This window comes from Euprymna scolopes, chromosome 43, assembly GCF_053919585.1.
Source record: "Euprymna scolopes isolate OS-2025 chromosome 43, ASM5391958v1, whole genome shotgun sequence".
Taxonomy (NCBI): domain Eukaryota; kingdom Metazoa; phylum Mollusca; class Cephalopoda; order Sepiida; family Sepiolidae; genus Euprymna; species Euprymna scolopes.
Genome location: NC_136524.1, coordinates 22,752,450 through 22,779,779, shown reverse-complemented (window position 1 = coordinate 22,779,779; position 27,330 = coordinate 22,752,450). Strand labels below are relative to the sequence as shown.

General features: G+C 32.9%; 1 protein-coding gene across 2 annotated transcripts in view; it reads left to right on the top strand.

Moving 5' to 3' along the window:
• Nucleotides 1-27,330, top strand: part of LOC145268233 (leucine--tRNA ligase, cytoplasmic-like) — a 310,979-nt gene that overhangs the window by 116,804 nt on the left and 166,845 nt on the right. For both annotated transcript variants that reach the window (XM_080123554.1, XM_080123555.1), the window contains exons 13-16: nt 13,672-13,725; nt 17,121-17,261; nt 18,657-18,734; nt 24,315-24,400. In XM_080123554.1, coding sequence (XP_079979680.1) covers nt 13,672-13,725; nt 17,121-17,261; nt 18,657-18,734; nt 24,315-24,400 — 359 coding nt within the window. The remainder of the gene's footprint in view (nt 1-13,671; nt 13,726-17,120; nt 17,262-18,656; nt 18,735-24,314; nt 24,401-27,330) is intronic.

Sequence of the window (27,330 nt, the reverse complement as noted above, 5' to 3'; positions counted from 1 at the left end):
GAATGTTTATGTTATTTGGATTATTCAGACTACTATTCTCATCTTGATTGTTATTTTCACAACGTTTCAGCCGATGTAACTTCCAACCTTCTTCAGATGCATTTTTATGTCAAACTTGTGAATGTTTATGTTATTTGGATTATTCAGACTACTATTCTCATCTTGGTTGTTATTTTCACAACGTTTCAGCCGATGTAACTTCCAACCTTCTTCAGATGCATTTTTATGTCAAACTTGTGAATCTTTATATTATTTGGATTATTCAGACTACTATTCTCATCTTGATTGTTATTTTCACAACGTTTCAGCCGATGTAACTTCCAACCTTCTTCAGATGCATTTTTATGTCAAACTTGTGAATCTTTATATTATTTGGATTATTCAGACTACTATTCTCATCTTGATTGTTATTTTCACAACGTTTCAGCCGATGTAACTTCCAACCTTCTTCAGATGCATTTTTATGTCAAACTTGTGAATCTTTGTTATTTGGATTATTCAGACTACTATTCTCTTCTTGGTTGTTATTTTCACAACGTTTCAGCCGATGTAACTTCCAACCTTCTTCAGATGCATTTTTATGTCAAACTTGTGAATCTTTATATTATTTGGATTATTCAGACTACTATTCTCATCTTGGTTGTTATTTTCACAACGTTTCAGCCGATGTAACTTCCAACCTTCTTCAGATGCATTTTTATGTCAAACTTGTGAATCTTTATATTATTTGGATTATTCAGACTACTATTCTCATCTTGATTGTTATTTTCACAACGTTTCAGCCGATGTAACTTCCAACCTTCTTTAGATGCATTTTTATGTCAAACTTGTGAATCTTTATATTATTTGGATTATTCTGACTACTATTCTCATCTTGATTGTTATTTTCACAACGTTTCAGCCGATGTAACTTCCAACCTTCTTCAGATGCATTTTTATATCAAACTTGTGAATCTTTATATTATTTGGATTATTCAGACTACTATTCTCATCTTGGTTGTTATTTTCACAACGTTTCAGCCGATGTAACTTCCAACCTTCTTCAGATGCATTTTTATGTCAAACTTGTGAATCTTTATATTATTTGGATTATTCAGACTACTATTCTCATCTTGGTTGTTATTTTCACAACGTTTCAGCCGATGTAACTTCCAACCTTCTTCAGATGCATTTTTATATCAAACTTGTGAATCTTTATGTTATTTGGATTATTTAGACTACTATTCTCATCTTGATTGTTATTTTCACAACGTTTCAGCCGATGTAACTTCCAACCTTCTTCAGATGCATTTTTATGTCAAACTTGTGAATCTTTATATTATTTGGATTATTCAGACTACTATTCTCATCTTGATTGTTATTTTCACAACGTTTCAGCCGATGTAACTTCCAACCTTCTTCAGATGCATTTTTATGTCAAACTTGTGAATCTTTATATTATTTGGATTATTCAGACTACTATTCTCATCTTGATTGTTATTTTGACAACGTTTCAGCCGATGTAACTTCCAACCTTCTTCAGATGCATTTTTATGTCAAACTTGTGAATGTTTATATTATTTGGATTATTCAGACTACTATTCTCATCTTGGTTGTTATTTTCACAACGTTTCAGCCGATGTAACTTCCAACCTTCTTCAGATGCATTTTTATGTCAAACTTGTGAATCTTTATATTATTTGGATTATTCAGACTACTATTCTCATCTTGATTGTTATTTTCACAACGTTTCAGCCGATGTAACTTCCAACCTTCTTCAGATGCATTTTTATGTCAAACTTGTGAATGTTTATGTTATTTGGATTATTCAGACTACTATTCTCATCTTGGTTGTTATTTTCACAACGTTTCAGCCGATGTAACTTCCAACCTTCTTCAGATGCATTTTTATGTCAAACTTGTGAATCTTTATATTATTTGGATTATTCAGACTACTATTCTCATCTTGATTGTTATTTTCACAACGTTTCAGCCGATGTAACTTCCAACCTTCTTCAGATGCATTTTTATGTCAAACTTGTGAATGTTTATGTTATTTGGATTATTTAGACTACTATTCTCATCTTGATTGTTATTTTCACAACGTTTCAGCCGATGTAACTTCCAACCTTCTTCAGATGCATTTTTATGTCAAACTTGTGAATCTTTATATTATTTGGATTATTCAGACTACTATTCTCATCTTGATTGTTATTTTCACAACGTTTCAGCCGATGTAACTTCCAACCTTCTTTAGATGCATTTTTATGTCAAACTTGTGAATCTTTATATTATTTGGATTATTCAGACTACTATTCTCATCTTGATTGTTATTTTCACAACGTTTCAGCCGATGTAACTTCCAACCTTCTTCAGATGCATTTTTATATCAAACTTGTGAATCTTTATATTATTTGGATTATTCAGACTACTATTCTCATCTTGATTGTTATTTTCACAACGTTTCAGCCGATGTAACTTCCAACCTTCTTCAGATGCATTTTTATATCAAACTTGTGAATCTTTATATTATTTGGATTATTCAGACTACTATTCTCATCTTGGTTGTTATTTTCACAACGTTTCAGCCGATGTAACTTCCAACCTTCTTCAGATGCATTTTTATATCAAACTTGTGAATCTTTATGTTATTTGGATTATTTAGACTACTATTCTCATCTTGATTGTTATTTTCACAACGTTTCAGCCGATGTAACTTCCAACCTTCTTCAGATGCATTTTTATGTCAAACTTGTGAATCTTTATATTATTTGGATTATTCAGACTACTATTCTCATCTTGATTGTTATTTTCACAACGTTTCAGCCGATGTAACTTCCAACCTTCTTCAGATGCATTTTTATGTCAAACTTGTGAATCTTTATATTATTTGGATTATTCAGACTACTATTCTCATCTTGATTGTTATTTTCACAACGTTTCAGCCGATGTAACTTCCAACCTTCTTCAGATGCATTTTTATGTCAAACTTGTGAATGTTTATGTTATTTGGATTATTCAGACTACTATTCTCATCTTGGTTGTTATTTTCACAACGTTTCAGCCGATGTAACTTCCAACCTTCTTCAGATGCATTTTTATGTCAAACTTGTGAATCTTTATATTATTTGGATTATTCAGACTACTATTCTCATCTTGATTGTTATTTTCACAACGTTTCAGCCGATGTAACTTCCAACCTTCTTCAGATGCATTTTTATGTCAAACTTGTGAATGTTTATGTTATTTGGATTATTCAGACTACTATTCTCATCTTGGTTGTTATTTTCACAACGTTTCAGCCGATGTAACTTCCAACCTTCTTCAGATGCATTTTTATGTCAAACTTGTGAATCTTTATATTATTTGGATTATTCAGACTACTATTCTCATCTTGATTGTTATTTTCACAACGTTTCAGCCGATGTAACTTCCAACCTTCTTCAGATGCATTTTTATGTCAAACTTGTGAATCTTTATGTTATTTGGATTATTCAGACTACTATTCTCATCTTGGTTGTTATTTTCACAACGTTTCAGCCGATGTAACTTCCAACCTTCTTCAGATGCATTTTTATGTCAAACTTGTGAATCTTTATATTATTTGGATTATTCAGACTACTATTCTCATCTTGGTTGTTATTTTCACAACGTTTCAGCCGATGTAACTTCCAACCTTCTTCAGATGCATTTTTATGTCAAACTTGTGAATCTTTATATTATTTGGATTATTCAGACTACTATTCTCATCTTGGTTGTTATTTTCACAACGTTTCAGCCGATGTAACTTCCAACCTTCTTCAGATGCATTTTTATGTCAAACTTGTGAATCTTTATATTATTTGGATTATTCAGACTACTATTCTCATCTTGATTGTTATTTTCACAACGTTTCAGCCGATGTAACTTCCAACCTTCTTCAGATGCATTTTTATGTCAAACTTGTGAATCTTTATATTATTTGGATTATTCAGACTACTATTCTCATCTTGATTGTTATTTTCACAACGTTTCAGCCGATGTAACTTCCAACCTTCTTCAGATGCATTTTTATGTCAAACTTGTGAATGTTTATGTTATTTGGATTATTCAGACTACTATTCTCATCTTGGTTGTTATTTTCACAACGTTTCAGCCGATGTAACTTCCAACCTTCTTCAGATGCATTTTTATGTCAAACTTGTGAATCTTTATATTATTTGGATTATTCAGACTACTATTCTCATCTTGATTGTTATTTTCACAACGTTTCAGCCGATGTAACTTCCAACCTTCTTCAGATGCATTTTTATGTCAAACTTGTGAATCTTTATATTATTTGGATTATTCAGACTACTATTCTCATCTGGGTTGTTATTTTCACAACGTTTCAGCCGATGTAACTTCCAACCTTCTTCAGATGCATTTTTATGTCAAACTTGTGAATCTTTATATTATTTGGATTATTCAGACTACTATTCTCATCTTTGTTGTTATTTTCACAACGTTTCAGCCGATGTAACTTCCAATCTTCTTCAGATGCATTTTTATGTCAAACTTGTGAATCTTTATGTTATTTGGATTATTCAGACTACTATTCTCATCTTGATTGTTATTTTCACAACGTTTCAGCCGATGTAACTTCCAACCTTCTTCAGATGCATTTTTATGTCAAACTTGTGAATCTTTATATTATTTGGATTATTCAGACTACTATTCTCATCTTGATTGTTATTTTCACAACGTTTCAGCCGATGTAACTTCCAACCTTCTTCAGATGCATTTTTATGTCAAACTTGTGAATCTTTATATTATTTGGATTATTCAGACTACTATTCTCATCTTGGTTGTTATTTTCACAACGTTTCAGCCGATGTAACTTCCAACCTTCTTCATATGCATTTTTATGTCAAACTTGTGAATCTTTATATTATTTGGATTATTCAGACTACTATTCTCATCTTGATTGTTATTTTCACAACGTTTCAGCCGATGTAACTTCCAACCTTCTTCAGATGCATTTTTATGTCAAACTTGTGAATCTTTATATTATTTGGATTATTCAGACTACTATTCTCATCTTGGTTGTTATTTTCACAACGTTTCAGCCGATGTAACTTCCAACCTTCTTCAGATGCATTTTTATGTCAAACTTGTGAATCTTTATATTATTTGGATTATTCAGACTACTATTCTCATCTTGGTTGTTATTTTCACAACGTTTCAGCCGATGTAACTTCCAACCTTCTTCAGATGCATTTTTATGTCAAACTTGTGAATCTTTATATTATTTGGATTATTCAGACTACTATTCTCATCTTGATTGTTATTTTCACAACGTTTCAGCCGATGTAACTTCCAACCTTCTTCAGATGCATTTGTATGTCAAACTTGTGAATCTTTATATTATTTGGATTATTCAGACTACTATTCTCATCTTGATTGTTATTTTCACAACGTTTCAGCCGATGTAACTTCCAACCTTCTTCAGATGCATTTTTATGTCAAACTTGTGAATCTTTATGTTATTTGGATTATTCAGACTACTATTCTCATCTTGATTGTTATTTTCACAACGTTTCAGCCGATGTAACTTCCAACCTTCTTCAGATGCATTTTTATGTCAAACTTGTGAATCTTTATATTATTTGGATTATTCAGACTACTATTCTCATCTTGATTGTTATTTTCACAACGTTTCAGCCGATGTAACTTCCAACCTTCTTCAGATGCATTTTTATGTCAAACTTGTGAATCTTTATGTTATTTGGATTATTCAGACTACTATTCTCATCTTGATTGTTATTTTCACAACGTTTCAGCCGATGTAACTTCCAACCTTCTTCAGATGCATTTTTATGTCAAACTTGTGAATCTTTATATTATTTGGATTATTCAGACTACTATTCTCATCTTGGTTGTTATTTTCACAACGTTTCAGCCAATGTAACATCCAACCTTCTTCAGATGCATTTTTATGTCAAACTTGTGAATCTTTATATTATTTGGATTATTCAGACTACTATTCTCATCTTGGTTGTTATTTTCACAACGTTTCAGCCAATGTAACATCCAACCTTCTTCAGATGCATTTTTATGTCAAACTTGTGAATCTTTATATTATTTGGATTATTCAGACTACTATTCTCATCTTGATTGTTATTTTCACAACGTTTCAGCCGATGTAACTTCCAACCTTCTTCAGATGCATTTTTATATCAAACTTGTGAATCTTTATATTATTTGGATTATTCAGACTACTATTCTCATCTTGGTTGTTATTTTCACAACGTTTCAGCCGATGTAACTTCCAACCTTCTTCAGATGCATTTTTATGTCAAACTTGTGAATCTTTATATTATTTGGATTATTCAGACTACTATTCTCATCTTGGTTGTTATTTTCACAACGTTTCAGCCGATGTAACTTCCAACCTTCTTCAGATGCATTTTTATGTCAAACTTGTGAATCTTTATATTATTTGGATTATTCAGACTACTATTCTCATCTTGATTGTTATTTTCACAACGTTTCAGCCGATGTAACTTCCAACCTTCTTCAGATGCATTTGTATGTCAAACTTGTGAATCTTTATATTATTTGGATTATTCAGACTACTATTCTCATCTTGATTGTTATTTTCACAACGTTTCAGCCGATGTAACTTCCAACCTTCTTCAGATGCATTTTTATGTCAAACTTGTGAATCTTTATGTTATTTGGATTATTCAGACTACTATTCTCATCTTGATTGTTATTTTCACAACGTTTCAGCCGATGTAACTTCCAACCTTCTTCAGATGCATTTTTATGTCAAACTTGTGAATCTTTATATTATTTGGATTATTCAGACTACTATTCTCATCTTGATTGTTATTTTCACAACGTTTCAGCCGATGTAACTTCCAACCTTCTTCAGATGCATTTTTATGTCAAACTTGTGAATCTTTATGTTATTTGGATTATTCAGACTACTATTCTCATCTTGATTGTTATTTTCACAACGTTTCAGCCGATGTAACTTCCAACCTTCTTCAGATGCATTTTTATGTCAAACTTGTGAATCTTTATATTATTTGGATTATTCAGACTACTATTCTCATCTTGGTTGTTATTTTCACAACGTTTCAGCCAATGTAACATCCAACCTTCTTCAGATGCATTTTTATGTCAAACTTGTGAATCTTTATATTATTTGGATTATTCAGACTACTATTCTCATCTTGGTTGTTATTTTCACAACGTTTCAGCCAATGTAACATCCAACCTTCTTCAGATGCATTTTTATGTCAAACTTGTGAATCTTTATATTATTTGGATTATTCAGACTACTATTCTCATCTTGATTGTTATTTTCACAACGTTTCAGCCGATGTAACTTCCAACCTTCTTCAGATGCATTTTTATATCAAACTTGTGAATCTTTATATTATTTGGATTATTCAGACTACTATTCTCATCTTGATTGTTATTTTCACAACGTTTCAGCCGATGTAACTTCCAACCTTCTTCAGATGCATTTTTATGTCAAACTTGTGAATCTTTATGTTATTTGGATTATTCAGACTACTATTCTCATCTTGATTGTTATTTTCACAACGTTTCAGCCGATGTAACTTCCAACCTTCTTCAGATGCATTTTTATGTCAAACTTGTGAATCTTTATATTATTTGGATTATTCAGACTACTATTCTCATCTTGGTTGTTATTTTCACAACGTTTCAGCCAATGTAACATCCAACCTTCTTCAGATGCATTTTTATGTCAAACTTGTGAATCTTTATATTATTTGGATTATTCAGACTACTATTCTCATCTTGGTTGTTATTTTCACAACGTTTCAGCCAATGTAACATCCAACCTTCTTCAGATGCATTTTTATGTCAAACTTGTGAATCTTTATATTATTTGGATTATTCAGACTACTATTCTCATCTTGGTTGTTATTTTCACAACGTTTCAGCCAATGTAACATCCAACCTTCTTCAGATGCATTTTTATGTCAAACTTGTGAATCTTTATATTATTTGGATTATTCAGACTACTATTCTCATCTTGGTTGTTATTTTCACAACGTTTCAGCCGATGTAACTTCCAACCTTCTTCAGATGCATTTTTATGTCAAACTTGTGAATCTTTATATTATTTGGATTATTCAGACTACTATTCTCATCTTGGTTGTTATTTTCACAACGTTTCAGCCAATGTAACATCCAACCTTCTTCAGATGCATTTTTATGTCAAACTTGTGAATCTTTATATTATTTGGATTATTCAGACTACTATTCTCATCTTGGTTGTTATTTTCACAACGTTTCAGCCAATGTAACATCCAACCTTCTTCAGATGCATTTTTATGTCAAACTTGTGAATCTTTATATTATTTGGATTATTCAGATTACTATTCTCATCTTGTTTGTTATTTTCACAACGTTTCAGCCGATGTAACTTCCAACCTTCTTCAGATGCATTTTTATGTCAAACTTGTGAATCTTTATATTATTTGGATTATTCAGACTACTATTCTCATCTTGATTGTTATTTTCACAACGTTTCAGCCGATGTAACTTCCAACCTTCTTCAGATGCATTTTTATGTCAAACTTGTGAATCTTTATGTTATTTGGATTATTCAGACTACTATTCTCATCTTGATTGTTATTTTCACAACGTTTCAGCCGATGTAACTTCCAACCTTCTTCAGATGCATTTTTATGTCAAACTTGTGAATCTTTATATTATTTGGATTATTCAGACTACTATTCTCATCTTGGTTGTTATTTTCACAACGTTTCAGCCGATGTAACTTCCAACCTTCTTCAGATGCATTTTTATGTCAAACTTGTGAATCTTTATATTATTTGGATTATTCAGACTACTATTCTCATCTTGGTTGTTATTTTCACAACGTTTCAGCCGATGTAACTTCCAACCTTCTTCAGATGCATTTTTATGTCAAACTTGTGAATCTTTATATTATTTGGATTATTCAGACTACTATTCTCATCTTGATTGTTATTTTCACAACGTTTCAGCCGATGTAACTTCCAACCTTCTTCAGATGCATTTTTATGTCAAACTTGTGAATCTTTATATTATTTGGATTATTCAGACTACTATTCTCATCTTGGTTGTTATTTTCACAACGTTTCAGCCGATGTAACTTCCAACCTTCTTCAGATGCATTTTTATGTCAAACTTGTGAATCGTTATGTTATTTGGATTATTCAGACTACTATTCTCATCTTGGTTGTTATTTTCACAACGTTTCAGCCGATGTAACTTCCAACCTTCTTCAGATGCATTTTTATGTCAAACTTGTGAATCTTTATATTATTTGGATTATTCAGACTACTATTCTCATCTTGGTTGTTATTTTCACAACGTTTCAGCCGATGTAACTTCCAACCTTCTTCAGATGCATTTTTATGTCAAACTTGTGAATCGTTATGTTATTTGGATTATTCAGACTACTATTCTCATCTTGGTTGTTATTTTCACAACGTTTCAGCCGATGTAACTTCCAACCTTCTTCAGATGCATTTTTATGTCAAACTTGTGAATCTTTATATTATTTGGATTATTCAGACTACTATTCTCATCTTGGTTGTTATTTTCACAACGTTTCAGCCGATGTAACTTCCAACCTTCTTCAGATGCATTTTTATGTCAAACTTGTGAATCGTTATGTTATTTGGATTATTCAGACTACTATTCTCATCTTGGTTGTTATTTTCACAACGTTTCAGCCGATGTAACTTCCAACCTTCTTCAGATGCATTTTTATGTCAAACTTGTGAATCTTTATATTATTTGGATTATTCAGACTACTATTCTCATCTTGGTTGTTATTTTCACAACGTTTCAGCCGATGTAACTTCCAACCTTCTTCAGATGCATTTTTATGTCAAACTTGTGAATCGTTATGTTATTTGGATTATTCAGACTACTATTCTCATCTTGGTTGTTATTTTCACAACGTTTCAGCCGATGTAACTTCCAACCTTCTTCAGATGCATTTTTATGTCAAACTTGTGAATCTTTATATTATTTGGATTATTCAGACTACTATTCTCATCTTGGTTGTTATTTTCACAACGTTTCAGCCGATGTAACTTCCAACCTTCTTCAGATGCATTTTTATGTCAAACTTGTGAATCGTTATGTTATTTGGATTATTCAGACTACTATTCTCATCTTGGTTGTTATTTTCACAACGTTTCAGCTGATGTAACATCTTGCTTTCTTTAGGTATATCTTGTTAAACTTTGGAATTGTAAGGACCCACTGCATAGTGGATAAATTACTTGGCAAAATCCAGTTGTAAGTTACTCTTCTAGAGGTTGAAGGTTCAATCCTCAGTGTGGGCGACACTCAAAATACAATAGCTGATGAAACAAGAGCATAATAACTCTGTGGATTAAATAAAAGGTTCCATTCAAAATTTCAAGCAGATTCCAAAGTATGACAGAAAGATTCCCAAGTTGGACAAGATACACCTGAAGAAAGTATGAGGTTATATATATTGACTGAAACTTTTACCTCTACAAGGTCACCATTCACCCATGTATGGAGTATTGCTGCCACCTCTGGGCTGGTGCATCTACCACTAGCCTCTTCCTCTTGCATAGGGTCCAAAAAAGAGTTTCCAATCTAATATATCCCACTTTGTCAAATAAGCTCCAACCTCTGTCCCATCACCACAGTGTTATATCTCTGTACCTGTTTTGCAAATATTTCAATGGAATGTGCTCTGATGAACTCATTGCACTTGTGCCCCTTCGACATATCACAGACAAACCTGTTTAGCAATAAAAATCTCACCCCTTTACTGTTGAGGTCCCTAAATGCCAGAAAGCTTTCTATTCTAATAGTTTCTTTCCTCGAATAGCTAGACTTTGGAATTCCCTTCCTGCTACCTTCTTCCTAGCTGTACTGATATGCAGAAGTTTAAATGTAAACTAACATCTTGTTAATCTTTCCTAGGCATGGTCCCAAGGTCCCAAATATGTCCAAGTGACGATATGTCTTGTTAGGGGTGCACATGAGTTAAAAAAAAAAAAAGAAAGAAAAGAATATGAAAATAACAACCAAGATGAGAATAGTAGTCCGAATAATCCAAATAATCTAACATTATGAATTCTTATCTCAAAAATTCAGAAAGATTTGCTTTCTCAATTCCCTAGATACTTGAAATAAATTCATCCAGCAGTGTTTTTATTAAATTTTGTGTGACAGGACGGACATATATATATGTATATATTTATAAGAGTGGCTGAACCTAGCAAGATTTGAAATTGGGACCCTGTCATAAGAATCCTAGACTTCTACCACTGGACTATCTCACGATTGCTGGATGTATCGCGTTTTTTATGTAGATGTTAATTTTTTTGTTTGCAGTACTTTTTGAATGAATTCAGTTTTTTAACTGAATACCTAAATGCGAGTTGGGAATAATGTTCCCTTTGACTAATTTAGTACCCCAAAATGGGGTATTGTTTTTTTAAGTGGTTAATTATATTGTGTGTGTGTGTATATATATATATATATATATATATATATATATATATATATAAATATATATATATATATATATATATATATATATATATTTGTTTTACTGTTCATTCCTTCCAGGCAATACACAGTGCCACTAAGTCATGAGGGGCTACTTTTTGGCACCAGATTTGCAACAGGGATACTATGTAGGGAGTTGGGCAGCAAGATGTCTGTTCACATTATTTAAACTTCTGCATATCAGTACAGTCATGGAAGCAGGGGGCCAGGAGGAAATTCCAAATTCTAGCAGTTCAAAGGAAGAAGGAAAAAACACAAAATTAGCCCAATCTTAATGATAATCCTAATATTTCTCTGTCCACTTTTTTCAGTTTGTGTTCAGACTGCAAATGCTATATCGTTGCTTCTCTCCATTCTGTTATCGCTTTCAATAACTTGTTCTCCTAATATTTGTTCAGATTCTATAATTCTTCTCTGAAAATCCAACGAAGGCATGTTTTCTGCAATCAACATGAAAGTATTGGTAGATTAAGAGAGTATAACCAGTGTAAGATGGAGATGGACGAGAACTCAGATGGGGATAAAGAATAGCAAAGTTGAATTGTTGTTCACAGGATGGTACAGGTGCTAACGTGATTACAAGAGTTAGGAGCGGATGGACTAAGATCTGATGGACTTTTTTTCCTTGGTCAGCAGTGTTTTGCTTTGCTGGTTAGTGATGGTAAAAGAACTGAGTACACTCTGATGATCTATGAAGTGAATCTTCATCAGTAACAGTTGAGATGCTGTGTGGAAAGAAATTATATGTGAATGCTACGAAAGATGTATAATGTATGCAAGTTTTAAAAATAAGTTTAGATCTGATGACATCAAAGGATTAAATGTGAACAGTATAGAGATGTGTTCAGAACAGGAGACTGTGATGGTATGGTCATGTTGAATGAATGGATTAATTCTTTAATAAGTAGATGTAATACAGCATAATCATGTTGACACATCAGTTTCCATTAGATCGTCAAAGTTAAGTGACTATGAGTCTGGTTAAGACTAAAATGGGTGACCATTTGGTAATACCAGGTGCTGTGTGTGGAGTCTGGAGAGAGATTTGCCCTGCCAGACTATTCGTACCCAAGATACGCTGCATGCAATAATGCAGCCCCTCTCTTCCTTGACCTCCAAAGGATTAAGGGACTTTGGATTGGAAGTAGATCTAAAACAGTTGAGGTCACTGGTTCAGTTAACAAAGGAAGGCTAAGGAAAACATGGAAGAAAGCGATAAGAATGTATGAGAAAGAGAGATATGATAGTTTGTAAGACAATTTCTAGAAACCGTTACTGATGTAATCTCCAATCCTCAGGTACATCTTGTCAAACTTGGCAATCTATATGGAATTTTATACTGAAGTAACCTGAGTATCCGGCGTTGCCCGGGTGTTTGGAGATGTGTGTTGAGCAAAAAAAAAAAAAAGAATTGGTAGTAGGCAGACAGGCTTGAACCTGTACCACGAAGGAGGAAAAGAACATGAAAAAAAACGTGACGTCTTTGCCATTGTGTCCATCGTCAAAACGGAAGTGGTGAAGGTTTAAATTAAGGCTAGTCAATTGAAAAGAGGGGATGACTTTCGAAAATATTGACGAAAAAAGTGACCTCCTCCTTGTAGAAAAGTGCCTGTTTGCGGGGTGAGGAATTAATGTTTTTAGCCAATTTTTTTTATATTTGTTGTTCGAAGGGTCGAGCTTCAAAACGATACTGATCTCGTGAATATCTGTAGCCTCTGTCAGAATTTTTAGGTAGAAGAAAATCATTGACTGAAATATTGTTAGAATAATATCCAAGATGGGAACAATAGTTTGAATAATCCAAAAAGTTCTGAAATATATATAAGCAAAAAAAGTAACGACTTGAAAAGTTTGTTTTTGTTTTTCTGATTTATTTTTGTCCATATGATGGTCAGATGATTAAAATCCTGTTTTTGTAGATACGAGACGTGATATAGTAGTACGTGAATGACATAACTCTTCATTTATCAGCATGCCAAATAAGTTATTTTAATATTCCACATTTGTCAAGACATCTGAAAGCAACAACATATCACTTCACAAAATTGAATTTTTCTCTAAATTTGTTTCCTTCTTTTAATAAAATCTTTTTTTTGTTATGCATGATAATAAAGAATGCGTTATCTTTTTTTTCAGCCTCTTCGCGAGAAATTTGGAGTTGAAGATCATATGGTTTTTGATTATGAACCAGTAAGTTAAAATCTTTTTATAATATTTTTTAATTAAATACAATTTTAAAACATTGTAAATGACAAAGAATCGAGAATAAGGTTTAACTTAGCCAAGTGATTGCTCCTGTCCAATCGTCTCGACCTGTCGTGGTTTTTTTTTTTCTGTGTGTGTAACTGGCTGTGATTCTCTTTATTTCAAAAGGATGGAGTGTGCAAAACTGAAATGAGCACTTAGGAAAGGAAACTTAGAGAATTTGCCATGCGACCATGCAATTTGGATCTATGAAATGTGTGGATGTGTTCTTCTTTTGAAGGTAGGATATGTGAACCAAATGAAATCTCATGTCATCCAGCTTTCTGCAGTGGCCTGATAATAGTGCATGTTATATGTAGTAAGCTATGCAGGTCTGCATCTGGACTGAAAACGCATATGGTTGTGCATAAAAGATAGTATTCCTAATTCGGATCCAATCAACACTGTTAATATTTTGACCTTTGTATGTTATGTCTGTCATTGTCCTTGTAAATCAACTGCTGGACTTCAAAGCCACCTGTGGACACATGAGGGGCTATTTGATGCAGAATATGAAACTTGAGAGAGCAATTATCTGTAGAGATGTTGCAATCATCATCATATATATATATATATATATATATATATATATATATATATAAAACCCTTATCCCCGAGTGGCTTCTGGACCTTGATAAGTGGTGACCTCCATGTAAAAAATATATATATTTGATTAATAATTTCCACAGTCAAGCAATATTGCAGCACTAACCATAAAAGCTACAGATTGTAAGTTCTAGACTTGAGTTTCACCCTCATTTGGGCTCATCAGCAACAAAACAATTCAGTTGATACCATTAGTTTCACTTGAAATTCAGTATTCCAATTTTCAGATTTTGCTACAATAACGAAGAACTGAATTGTCTACTCTAACCTCATTCTAGGTATGACTTTATGCTACACCTGCTGATGTAAAACCGATTTGTGATCTTTTGGAGTATGCAGAGATGCTCATTAGTTGCTACTTGATCATTTGATTCTTGTCCGAAATTCCCTTTATATTAAAGAATAAAAATAAAATCTGTATGATGAATGTATTTTTTTTTTTACAAAGGAATCACCACTTATCAAGGCCCAGAGGTCACTCGAGGATACGGGTTAAAGAGTGTACAGTGGTCAAAAGGACAATATCATAGTAATCGTTGGAAATGTAAATGTGTTAAATTGGATTAATTAAGGGGAACGGCTCATTGGGCATGAAGACAGCCATATTATAGTCAGCTGGAAAGCAAGTAAACGGAAGAGAGTTCCACAGGTGTGCAGTTCTTAGGAAGAAGCTTTCTTAAACAAAGGATAATAACTCAACAATAATTCATACTAACTAGATTTATTGTGTAATAATGCCTATGAATTCTCATTGTTTAAAAATGTTTTTTTAGAAAAATAAAAGTATTTGATTAATTTATGTGATTTTTGGAATGTGATATTTTCGTTTTGCCATAGTTACATACATCATACATATTTTTCATTATTTTTTTGTTTTTAATGGAGAGGAAATTGTGGATAGGAACCAGTTTTTGCTTTTATTTTTTGCGTTGATTAATTGCAGTGAATATTTTGTTACCAGATTACGAAAATCATATTTATCAAAATTGGAAGAATTTGATGAAATTAATCCTATTCAAAGTTTTTTTTTTAATTGTTTTACTGCAAATGCTTTCATCCCCCCCCCCCAACATTATAAAGGATAAAAATAACAGAATGTTGTCTGATATATGATATGGGATTTTTTTGGAATCCTTCGCTTCAGACACATAATGAAGTTACTTGATGTTAGGACCTAGCAAAATGAAAGATATTTATCACAAAGATGTAAGATGTCTATTGACCTTACTCTTGAAAATAAAAAAAAAAAACCCAAAAAACAAGGCTATAGGTTCCTACCTATAGCCTTGTTTTAGAGAGAGTTCCACAAGTCTGCAGTTCTTGGAAAGAAGCTACTGGAATAAGAAGCTGTATTACAATGAGGTATCAAAATGGCAAATTGATGGAAAGCACTAGATCAACAAGCTGGAACAAAGAAAGCAGGAAATAGATCAGATAATTCTGAAGAACACATGCCATAGTAGTAATTATAGAAAAGACCGAGACTAGCAACATCATGTCTGTTAAAGAAAGAGGTTGCAGAGGAGAAGAAAGAGTGGGGCCAATCAAATTATACATACATTTCTGCACTTTATCAAGAGCTTTTAAATGGGGCAGAGATTCACTAGCCCAAATATGACAACAGTACTCCATACATATTTATGAGGCTTGCCCAGAGACAATACAGTTACATTTAAACTTCCTGGCAGTTATGGCCCCATAATCATGATGTGTATTTTTGTAACATAGTTTTATTAATATACTTTTTGTTAATTATATCACTGTTTTTGTTTTGATATAACTTTAGTTTAATCAAGACATTAAAAAATAAAAATATTGAAAAAAAAAAAATTTATATTGTACATACCCACTCGTACCCATTATGGAATAAAGTTCTCATAAAGACGTTTCACTCAATTTGATCAAGTAATTTTTTTTATTTTTATTTTTATTTTTTCAGAGGAAAATCGAATTTTAATAAAATCGATTGTATCCCAACCATGCCTATTTCACTGAGGTGGAGAAGGTGGCAAGGGAAATAACTCCAATCACCCTTTAAAGTTTGTCAAAATTTGACAAGATTATTTTGAAACACGGGCAGAAAAAATACCTAGATAAATTTTTTTTTTTCCCTTATTTTACAGTTTCTCTGTCCTTTTTTTTTTTAATCCCTTTTTCATTTTTTCTGCTGTTAATCACTTTTTCATTTTATGGCACCCCCTCTTCAGCCATGAAACCGGCAAGATGGCCGTGACATGATCAATCTGATTCAAATTTGATTTTCTTCTGTAAAAAAAAAAACTACTTGATCAAATTAAGTGAAGTTTTTTGTATGAAAACTTAATTCCATAATGGATATGCACAATATAATTTTTTTTTTTTTTGTAATATTTTCATTTTTTAATGTTTTGGTTAAACTAAACAAGTGGCGTTTTGATTGTTAATCATACCACTGTTTGTTTTGATTGTTAAGCATACCACTGTTTGTTTTGATTGTTAATCCTACCACTGTTTTGATTGTCAATTGTGTTTTTGATTGTCAATTATACCAATGTGTTTGCTTTGATTATTAATTATACCACTGTGTCTGGTTTGATTTTTAATTATACCAATGTGTTTGGTACTGGCCTTGCAAGGCCACAAACTATTCTTTGGTTGTTTGAAAATACTATTGACTGTATTAATGGCCTCCTTAACATATACGATACATTAATACATTACCATACATTAAATATACCAATTATATTTTTTTCTAGATTTCTATCATCACTGTCCCTGGGGATGAAAATTGCTCAGCGGAAGCAATTTGCAAACAACTCAAAATTCAAAGTCAGAATGACAAAGATAAATTAGTAGAAGCAAAAGAAATTCTTTATCGTAAAGGATTTTATGAAGGGGTAAGAAACTAAAACATTATTTTTACTATATATATGTATTTTATCAGATCATCTACTTCTAGAAATGATGAAGGCAGTGAGTGTAATTTTCTTAATATTTTTATGTTTATTATTATTTCTTTACTGTGCGTATTGCTTTAAAACTATAACCTTAACCACCAAAAAGATAAAACAAAATCTTTGCACTAAACATGTACATATTAAATATTAATTAACATACAATCGAGTTTATGGAATCTGTTACTAGGTGTGATTAACAGGTAATCACCTTTGTGGTCAGCATATGCAACTAGATGAAATCGATTTGTTAGTTCAATTGTGATACTACCAGTGTTCTTTCTGCTTAAGATTTGGGAAGTGAGCATAGAAAGAGAAAAAGAAGTATAACAAGGCAAAAGAGAAAAATAAGTTTATTGGGGAAAAAATTTTATAGGAAATAGGTTAGTGGAAATATAATGGATAGGAAGTTGTTCACCAAGGCACACAAAAGCAAGCTGACATGGGATTGTTGGTCAAGATATGGCAGTGATGATAGCAAAAGAACCAAACAATGGATGTAGATATATTTGGTTTGCGAACAATTTGGAGAGTGACTATAAGTTTTGTGACAGTTCCCGGAAAATCTGTTCTGTTAATTTTTTACTCGTATCATGTTTAGTGTTTGTGCAAAATTTAAAAAAATTCCAAAGCATAGTTAATGAGAAAAGTGCGGACAGATGAACAGACAAGGGTGAATTTACAGGTCCACCCTCCTTTTGTCGAAGGACCAAAAAAAAAAAAAAATGTAAATATCTTTAAGTATGTATAAAGAATGTTTTAGTTGTTATTGGATCCCAATGTAGGGACATCCGACATGTTAAGGAAGTGGATATCTCAATAATTATTATTTGTTTCATGATATTCAACAATCTTTCAATCATTATAATGTCAAGTTAAACATTTGTTTTGTTTTGGTTCTTCAAATCAAACAGTTTTTAGAGTGCTTCTTTGTGAAGATATTTGGGTACTTATGAATTTTTAGTACCGCACTGAAATAATAATATTATTTTGAAAGCCATTCTTAACATGAGGAGGGGAGGGTGTTTTGTAACTATACTGTGCTTCCACCTAGCAATTTAATTAAAAAGAAAGATATTGTAAAACTTGAATTTAACCTGAAAAAAACTATTTAAAAATAGCATGGTACCAAAAATACATAAGCACCGATATTTGTAGAGTGCGGGATTTGACTATTTAACTAATTTAGTTAAATAAGATATAAGTTAAGTAACTAATGATAAGGTGGTCACTATTTCTGGCATACTCAGCAATAATATAATAGCAGTACTAACGGAATTAAATCTTTATTATAGAATATTTTTATGCTTTTTAAAAGATTAACATCATTTTTTTTAGGTTCTTAAAGTTGGCGACTACAGTGGTCAGAAAGTTCAAGATGTTAAAAAACTGATCCAAGATCTTATGATAAAGAAGGTTTGTATATTATGTTATTATTGTATGAACTGGTTTTGGTATAGTTCCAGATTTTCTTCTGTCTTACAATTATTTCTCATTTAGGCTTGTCTGTCTAATGTGGATGCTCCATTAGTCATTATTATCTAATATTTGATTTAACAGTCATTTTATATGCTGACTAGCCTGGGTGCCCGGCATTGCCCGGGTGTTTGGAGGTGTGTGTTGAACAAAAAAAGAAAAAAAAAAAGTGGTAGGAGGCAGGCAGGCTCGAACCTGTACTGCGAAGGAGAAAAAGAACGTGAAAAAAAAATATGACATTTTGCTGCTGCGTCCATCGCCAAGCCGGAAGTGGCGAAGGTTTAAATTAAGGCTAATCAATCGAAAAGAGGGGATGACTTTCGAAAATATTGACAAAAAAAGTGACCTCCTCCTTGTAGAAAAGTGCCCAGTTGAGAGTGAAGGATTGTCGTCCGAAGGATCGAGTTTCAAAATGATACCGATCTCATGAAAATTGTTTGCTTCTGTCAGAAGTTTTAGGCAGATATACATACATACATACATTTAAACAGACAGGTGAGATTTATATAATAGGCTAGTGGGGGTGCCTGGCATTGCCCGGGTGTTTGGAGGTGTGTGTGTTTGGGGGGGGGTAAGTAAAAACAACATGGAAACTAAAGAATATGCGAAGTAATAGCCTTGTTTAAATATTATAAAAAGAAACGATGTTAAACTTAAAAGAATCAGAAAAAAAAAAAAAAAAAAGAAGCGAATGTGATGGAAAAAAAACAAAAAATCGTGTAAGCGAACGATGTTAAAACTTCTTTAAAAAAAAAATCGGAAAGACAAAGACAAAAAAAAAACAGCGAACGTGATGGGAAAAAAAAAGAAAAAATGGCATAAATAACCCTGCTTCAATATTAAAACTTTAAAAATCAAAACACAATTTATCCGATACCTCGGATTGAACTTGCAATCTAAAGATAATGCTGCCACTTTGACCATTTTGCCATGACCATGTGAACGAGTTTGTGTCAGTTTTTATAATATTTAAACTAATTCAAGTGCACAGCATCTTTTGCGCATGCATATTTGGCTAGACTGTCATGAAGGAACGATTTTTTGCTAACCCTCCCTGTAGAAAAATCTGTCGTTGAGGGTGAAGGAATTAATGTTTTTAGCCAATTTTTCTACATTTGTCGTCCGAAGGGTTGAACTTCAAAATGATACCTATCTGGTGAAAATCCGTCGCCTGTCTCGAAAGTTTTTGCAAGACATACACACACAAATACACACACATTTTGCCTTTTATATATGTAGATTAGCGGGGGTACCCGGTGTTGCCCCCCGGGTATTTGAAGGTGTGTGTGTGTTGGGGCGGGGGTAGATCAAAACAACCCTGTTTAAAAAAAATGTTGGCCGGGTATTTGGAAGTGTAAAAGAAAAAAAAAAGTTTTAGTAGAAAGGTAGGCTTGAACCCCGAACCTTTGACGCGGAGGTGGAAAGGAAATGGAAAAAAAAAAAACCTGCGACCTAACCATCTCGACCACGGGAATAGATGAATTGATAAGTGTGTTAAGTTAACGTTTATAAAGCGAAATTAACAGGTGCGAGAACGTTAAGTTGCGTGATGCTTGACCTAGTTTTGCGCTGGAAGCCAGTTTCTGTTTTCCCTGCTACGCGGCAATCAAAAAATATCTCGAAAATAGCTTGTAACAGTCGGGTAAATTAGATAGCTGTGACCAGAGTTCCTTAGTCGTAGATATTATTATTTAGACAGCATATAAAAAGTTTTAAGAAGCAGCAAGCCAACCGAGAATCACGGCGTAAAAACCTTTTGTAGACATACACAAAAAGCGAACACACATACATACATACATACATACATTTTCACTTTGATATATATACTAGCGGGGGTACCCGGCGTTGCCCGGGTGTTTGGAGATGTGAGCGGTGTTAAAAAAAGAAACCGGGGGGGGGGGAGGGGGGGGATCAAACCCGAAGCCCTGAGGCGAAGTTTGAAAATAAAATCGGACAGCCAGAATGAGTTACTAAAAGATGTTTGAATTTATTTAAGAACCAAATTGACAGGTGCGCGCACGGAAGTCGTCGAGTGTTACGATATTCAGCAGATGAGGTCAATAACCAGGTTTGTTTGTTATAAGCGAAGTAAAAAAAGAAAACAATGTTAAAACTTAAGTGGGCGAGGGTATCAAAACATCGGAAAAAAAATTAACCGAAGGCAAACAAATGATGTTAAATGTAAAAATCGAAAAAACAAAAAATAAACGGCTTAAATAAGCCTGTTTCGATATTAAAATTAAAAAAATCGGTGGGTACCCGGGTGTTTTTGGGTGTGTGGTTGGGGGGGGGGGGATAAGCGAAGTAAAAAAAAAAACCCAGAAAAACGAACGTTACATGAAAAATTTTTCATGTAACGAAGTAAATATTTTTAAATATTAAATAAAAATTAAATATTATATAAAAAAGGTAAAACTTAAAAAAATCGAAAAAAAAAACACAAAAAAAACTAACGTAAGGCAAACGAACGATGTTAAATGTAAAAATCTGAAAAAAAAAAAAAAAAGAAAACAGAAAAACGAGCGTTAAAACTGAAAAATAAAAACCAAAAGAAAAAAAACACATGAAAAATGGCTTAAATAACCCTGTTTCAATATTAAAATATAAAAAATCGGTGGGTACCCAGCGTTGCCCGAGTGTTTTGGGGTGTGTGTGTGTGTGGTCGGGTGGGGGTGTTAATGAAAACCTAAGTAAAAAAAAAAACGTTACAAAATCTGAAAGCACGTGAAAAATGGCTTAAGTAACCCTGCTTCAATATTAAAATTTAAAAAATCGAAAAAAAAAAAATCTCACACCACGATTCAAACCCAAAACGTTTAGATAATGACCGAACGCTCTAACCAACTGAGCTCACACAACGTACATGAAATTGTATCAGTTCTTCAAATATTTAAACTAAATCAGGTTATGACGTTGTCTGACACATGTGTAGAACTGATCTTGTCATGAGAGGACGGTTTTTGCTGCCCCCCCCCCCTGTAGAAAAGGGTGAAAAAAATTAACGTTTTTGGCCAATTTTTCGATATTTGTTGGGCGAAGGATGGGACTTTCATATGAGACCAAATTTGTGAATTTTTGTTCTGTCTGTCGAAAGTTTTTAGCGGACACACAAACATACATACATTTTCGCTTTTATATATATAGATAGATGTTATGAGGGCTTAATTTATCTTCCTTAAAAAAATAAAACTACAATAACAGAAACAGAAATAGGAAGATTTAGAAAAATCCATAAGGTTCCAGGACTTTTAAGAAAGATCAAGAGGATTCTAGAATATCGTGAGTGGCACTTTCTATAAACAAGGTTTTCATGCCAACTCTGCAGTTGTTAGTTTGTTGATATAAGTAGTTGAACCTCAACTCCAGCATGATTTCAGTTAAAAATCCAGTTGAAAGAATCTGCTTTAAAACCTTCCGTCAACAAAAGTTAACTTCTTTTGAAATATTTCTTTGACCAAAGATATATATCTAAAATTTTGAGATTCCTTTTGTGTGAATAATTAAACTGCTCAAGTGTACTCTAACCTCTTTCTCACCTCTCTGCCATTTGAGTTTGTCATCATCTATAAATATAAAAGCGAAAATGTATGTATGTATGTGTGTTCGCTTTTTCTGTATGTCCACAAAAGGCTTTTTTCAGAGAAGCGGTCGCTCGCCTAACAACTTTTTAAAACTTTTTATATCACATGTAAATCGTAATATCTCAGAGTTGTCAACGGAGCTTGCCTGTCTATTTAATTTGCTTGACTTCGGGAAGATAAATATTCAACAGTTTTCGCTCGCTGCATGTGGATTAAGCCTTTTCCTATAATTAATTCTGGCGCCTTTTTCCGGTTTCCCCCTACTCCCGCGTTCCGCAGTAAATGAAATGCTACTCCGCAGTCAACCGTTGACCTCATTAAGTCATTAAAACGTGCACCTGCCAAATCTAAGCAATTAAATAAATTCAAACGCGTTTCCGTTGGTATGTCGCGGTGGTGCAATGGTTAACGTTGCACGCTTTTTTTTCACACTTTAATTTACAATTTTGCCTCCAGGGTTCCGGTTCGATCCTCATACTTACCTACCAAAACATTTTTTTTAATTTTTACCCCCCTCCCCCTCCCTCCCCAAAGTTTTCATTTACCAAAACCACACACACCTCCAAACACCCGGGCAACGCCGGGTACTCCTCACTAGTCTTAAGTAAAAATAATTTTTAAAAAATGTTTTTTTTTTTTTGTGTGCTAAGTAAAGATTATATTTCCTTGTTCTCATTTCATTTCTTATTTTGCTACATATTTAACCATGTAACACATGTCAGATGGCTTTGAGAAATTGACTTATTATGTAACCAGTCAGGTCTCTATCTCTTCTCTCAAATCCATCATTAACACTTCCTCTCATGTTTTTTGGCTTCACACTACTAACTGATCTTGCTATCTCAACTGTTCTATATTTACTAATTTAAGGATTATCACCTATTTTTTCCAACATGACCATACCTTCAAAGTCTCCTGTTTTACACACATCTCTCCATATTGTTTAGATTTAATCTTTCTCTGAGATTGTCTAAGTCACATTATATAAGGTATAAGTGAAGTAATAAGTAATAAAGCATGGTACCAAAAATACGTAAGCACCGATATTTTTAGAGTGTGGGATTTGACTATTTAACTAGTTTAGTTAAATAAGATATAAGTTAAGTAACTAATGATAAGGTGGTTACTATTTTTGGCGTACTTGGCAAGAATATAATAGAAGTACTAACGGAATTAAATCTTTATTATTATTATGCAGGTAATATTTGTGTAAAAAGCTTATAGTAAACACAAGCCTCTTTCTATATGTATTTATGTATGCGTATTTAAAAAAATTTGCTTACCAAACTCCTGTCAGGTTTTGGTCTACAGATACGAAACTTAATATATAGGTATTCGAACCCATGCAAAACTTTATATTTGAGGTTTAGCTGGGGAAAATTGGTGCAAAAGTGTGAAAATTAAAAAAATGGAATTTGCTAAGTGAAGGTCGAATGATGGTATTACGAATATGCATGCATAACGCAAAAGCTATTGGTTTGTTTTCATTTTTAGCCTTGCAGCAAATGTCTTCATAGCTCAGGCATTAACATCAAATGGAAAAATAAATCGTAAGCTAAACATTTTGGTTCTGAATGGTGGCGTATGAGTCATGTTTTTTTTGTTTTTTTTTAAAACTTTTTAAATCATTACAATATATTGGGTCCAATATAATATAATAATAATAAAGACAAAATCTGCATTAATCAAAATATATTCAAGTGTATTTTACAATCGGGCAATGCTGGGCGACCTGCTAGTCAAACATAAAAATCAAAGTTGATGACCACTCTCCCATTTTGACTTCCTATTCTCCTTCTCAAATCTGTGTTCAATTATTGTAAATATTGAAATAAATCAAAAAAGTTTAACTCATTTCTGAAAAAGTTTTTTGTATAACAAAGACAAAAAAAAATCCATCACTTCTATAAATGAAGAAAGATATCTAATCTCTTTTCAGAAAGAGGCTGTTTTGTATAAAGAACCAGAAAAGAAAGTAATTTCTCGTTCTGGAGATGAATGCGTTGTTGCCTTGTGTGACCAATGGTAAGTAATTATTCATGAAACCGTGTGTGTGTGTGTGTGTGTGTGTGTGTGTGTGTGTGTACGTGTCATATATATAATATATATATATATATATATATATATATATATATATATATAATGTGTGTGTGTGTGTCAAAAGTCCACGTATGCTTCTAGGATTGTGATTTAAAGGTTTTGAGGGTTTTTTGAAGCATGGAAAACGATGTTACTTTTTGTATTTAATATTTTTATTGTTATTTTTTATATTTTTCGATACTTTTTTGTGACCAAGAGCGGGGGTCTGCTTGAAATATAAAAAATAACAATAAAAATATTAAATACAAAAAGTAACATCGTTTTTCATGCTTCAAAAAACCCTCATAGCCTTTAAATCACTATATATATATATATATATATATATATATATATATAGGGTGTCTCATTGGACGTGGAGCTAAACAAAAGGATTGGAAAGGCATCCACAACCCTCTCTAAACTAACTAAAAGAGTCTGGGAAAACAGGCACCTTACCACCTCCACCAAGATGACCGTCTACAGAGCGTGCATTCTCAGTGTTCTACTGTATGGGAGTGAATCCTGGACTACATACTCAACACAAGAGAGGAAACTCCAAGTCTTCCATATGAGGTGTATACGTAGGATACTTGGTATCACATGGCAGGACAGAGTGAGTAATACTGATGTTCTGCAGAGAGCGGGCATCCCATCCATTTACTTCCTACTGCGTGAGCGACGTCTTCGCTGGCTGGGCCATGTGCGCAGGATGGATGATGGGCGCATCCCTAAAGACCTCCTCTATGGCGAGCTTGCCTCAGGCTCAAGAAAGAGGAGGCGACCCCATCTTCGCTACAGGGATGTCTGCAAGCGTGACATGAAGGCTCTCTCGGTGGACAGGAATACATGGGAAGCCTCTGCAGCTGACAGAACTGCCTGGAGGAAAATGATATGCCAGGGGATTATCATCAGCGAGAGGACCCTCCATGTTGAAAACGCTGCAAGGAGAGCTAGGAGAAGAGCGAGTGTACAGGCGGAACAGCCGGACGAAGCGGCAAATTGCATAACAACCTTCGTATGTCAATGCTGTGGCAGACTATGCAAATCAAGAATTGGTCTCTACAGTCACACAAAAGGATGCATACAGGCAACATTTTAATACGGCGCTGATCCATAGTCGTTTCGACTGACGGATGCCACACATATATATATATAATGAATTTTTAACGAGGTTCATACAAATGCTCAATACCGAAGTAGGGCAAGATATACTTTTTATTTGCTTTACATAAGCATTTATATGTTGTTACACATTCATGAGCATGTTTCGGTCAGCCAGTTTATTATGGACTCTACTTTTGTATAAGCAGTGTCACCTAAAGAGGTCTCTGGTTACTTTTAACTGACTGATTGAAACATGGTTATGAATGTGTAGCGACATATTAATACTTATTTAAAATAAATAAAGTGTGTATATATATGTATATATCTTAAAAGTATCCATTTAACATCCCAATGGGTTACTACTGAGAAAGATTTTGACATCTCCAAGAAAAAAAAGAAATGATTAATAAAAAGAAATCGCTTGAAACAGCCTTGATCAAGGTGAAAGCTTGTTTCATATCTTTAAAGAGGTTTATTTTAGACAAAAAAAAGCATATATCGTTTTTATTTTCTTAAATTTTGATATTCATATAATATATATATATATATATATACTAGCAAAAGTACCCGTCGTTGACTGGGTTCAAAAACAGCCTACAGAAAATGGACTCTGATTTATGAAAGTATGATAGGTTATGAAAAGGAAGGGTTGTAAAGAGATAGCTTCGAATTTGGGGGTATCAAAACCAAAGCAAAATATGATGAAAGTAAAAATAAAATAGATAAACCCCATAATTTATTATACCATACCTGTTCACACTGAAACACTTATCACAATATTCTGTTGATTTATATTAAAAAAACCTTGTTAAACTTTGTGACATATTTCCATTCTATGGAGGTCAGGCGCGAACGAACCCCCCATAATTTTATTATACCATATTTCTTCAAACTGAAACATAATTATCAAAGTATACTTACACAGATAGATATGAAAAGTCTTTATTAAAGTTTGTGCCTATTTCCATTCTATGGAGGCCAGGCACGAACGCAGACCCCACAATTTTATTATACCATCCCTATTTAAGTTAAAACATACTTATCAAAGTATTCTTATGTACATCTATATCAAAAACACTTGTAAACGTTTTTTTTTTTAATTTTTAAATTTTTTATTTCCATACTTTGTAGACCAGGCGCGTACGCAGACCCCACAATTTTAATGAATCATCAGTATGCCAGATCAAACATACCCATTCCTGTGTCTCGATACATCTTCTATCATTATATGGGATTAGTTTTCTATAATAATCAACCATATAGGAGCCTATTCATGACCAGACACACACACAGATGTTCAGCTTTATATATATATATATATATATATATATATATATATATTTATTCGAGGTTAAAAATATCCAAAAGTAAAAACCATTAAATTTCAACATATATTTTTATATTGTTTTAATTTTTAAAAGAAAAGTATAAACATGCATTTTAGTGTTGAAAACATGTTTAGAAATTATAATAGGTTATAATAAATTCTCTTGAAATTTATAAATTGTTTTATGTTCAAAAAATGATATTCTTAGTTACGCCCCTTTTAAATTTTTTAATTACCTAAGCGATCAATCTGTTGATTGTTTTAGTTTCAATTTCCATTAACTTGTTCCAAATCAGCCTGTAAATGTGACATATGGAACCATATTTTTGAGTGTTATGTGCAATGACAAACTATTGTACCAGATAAACTCTATTGACTGTCTTCTTATAACTACGAAGATTAATATGTTTATGGAGATCTTGATCTTGTTGACGATTGTATCAAA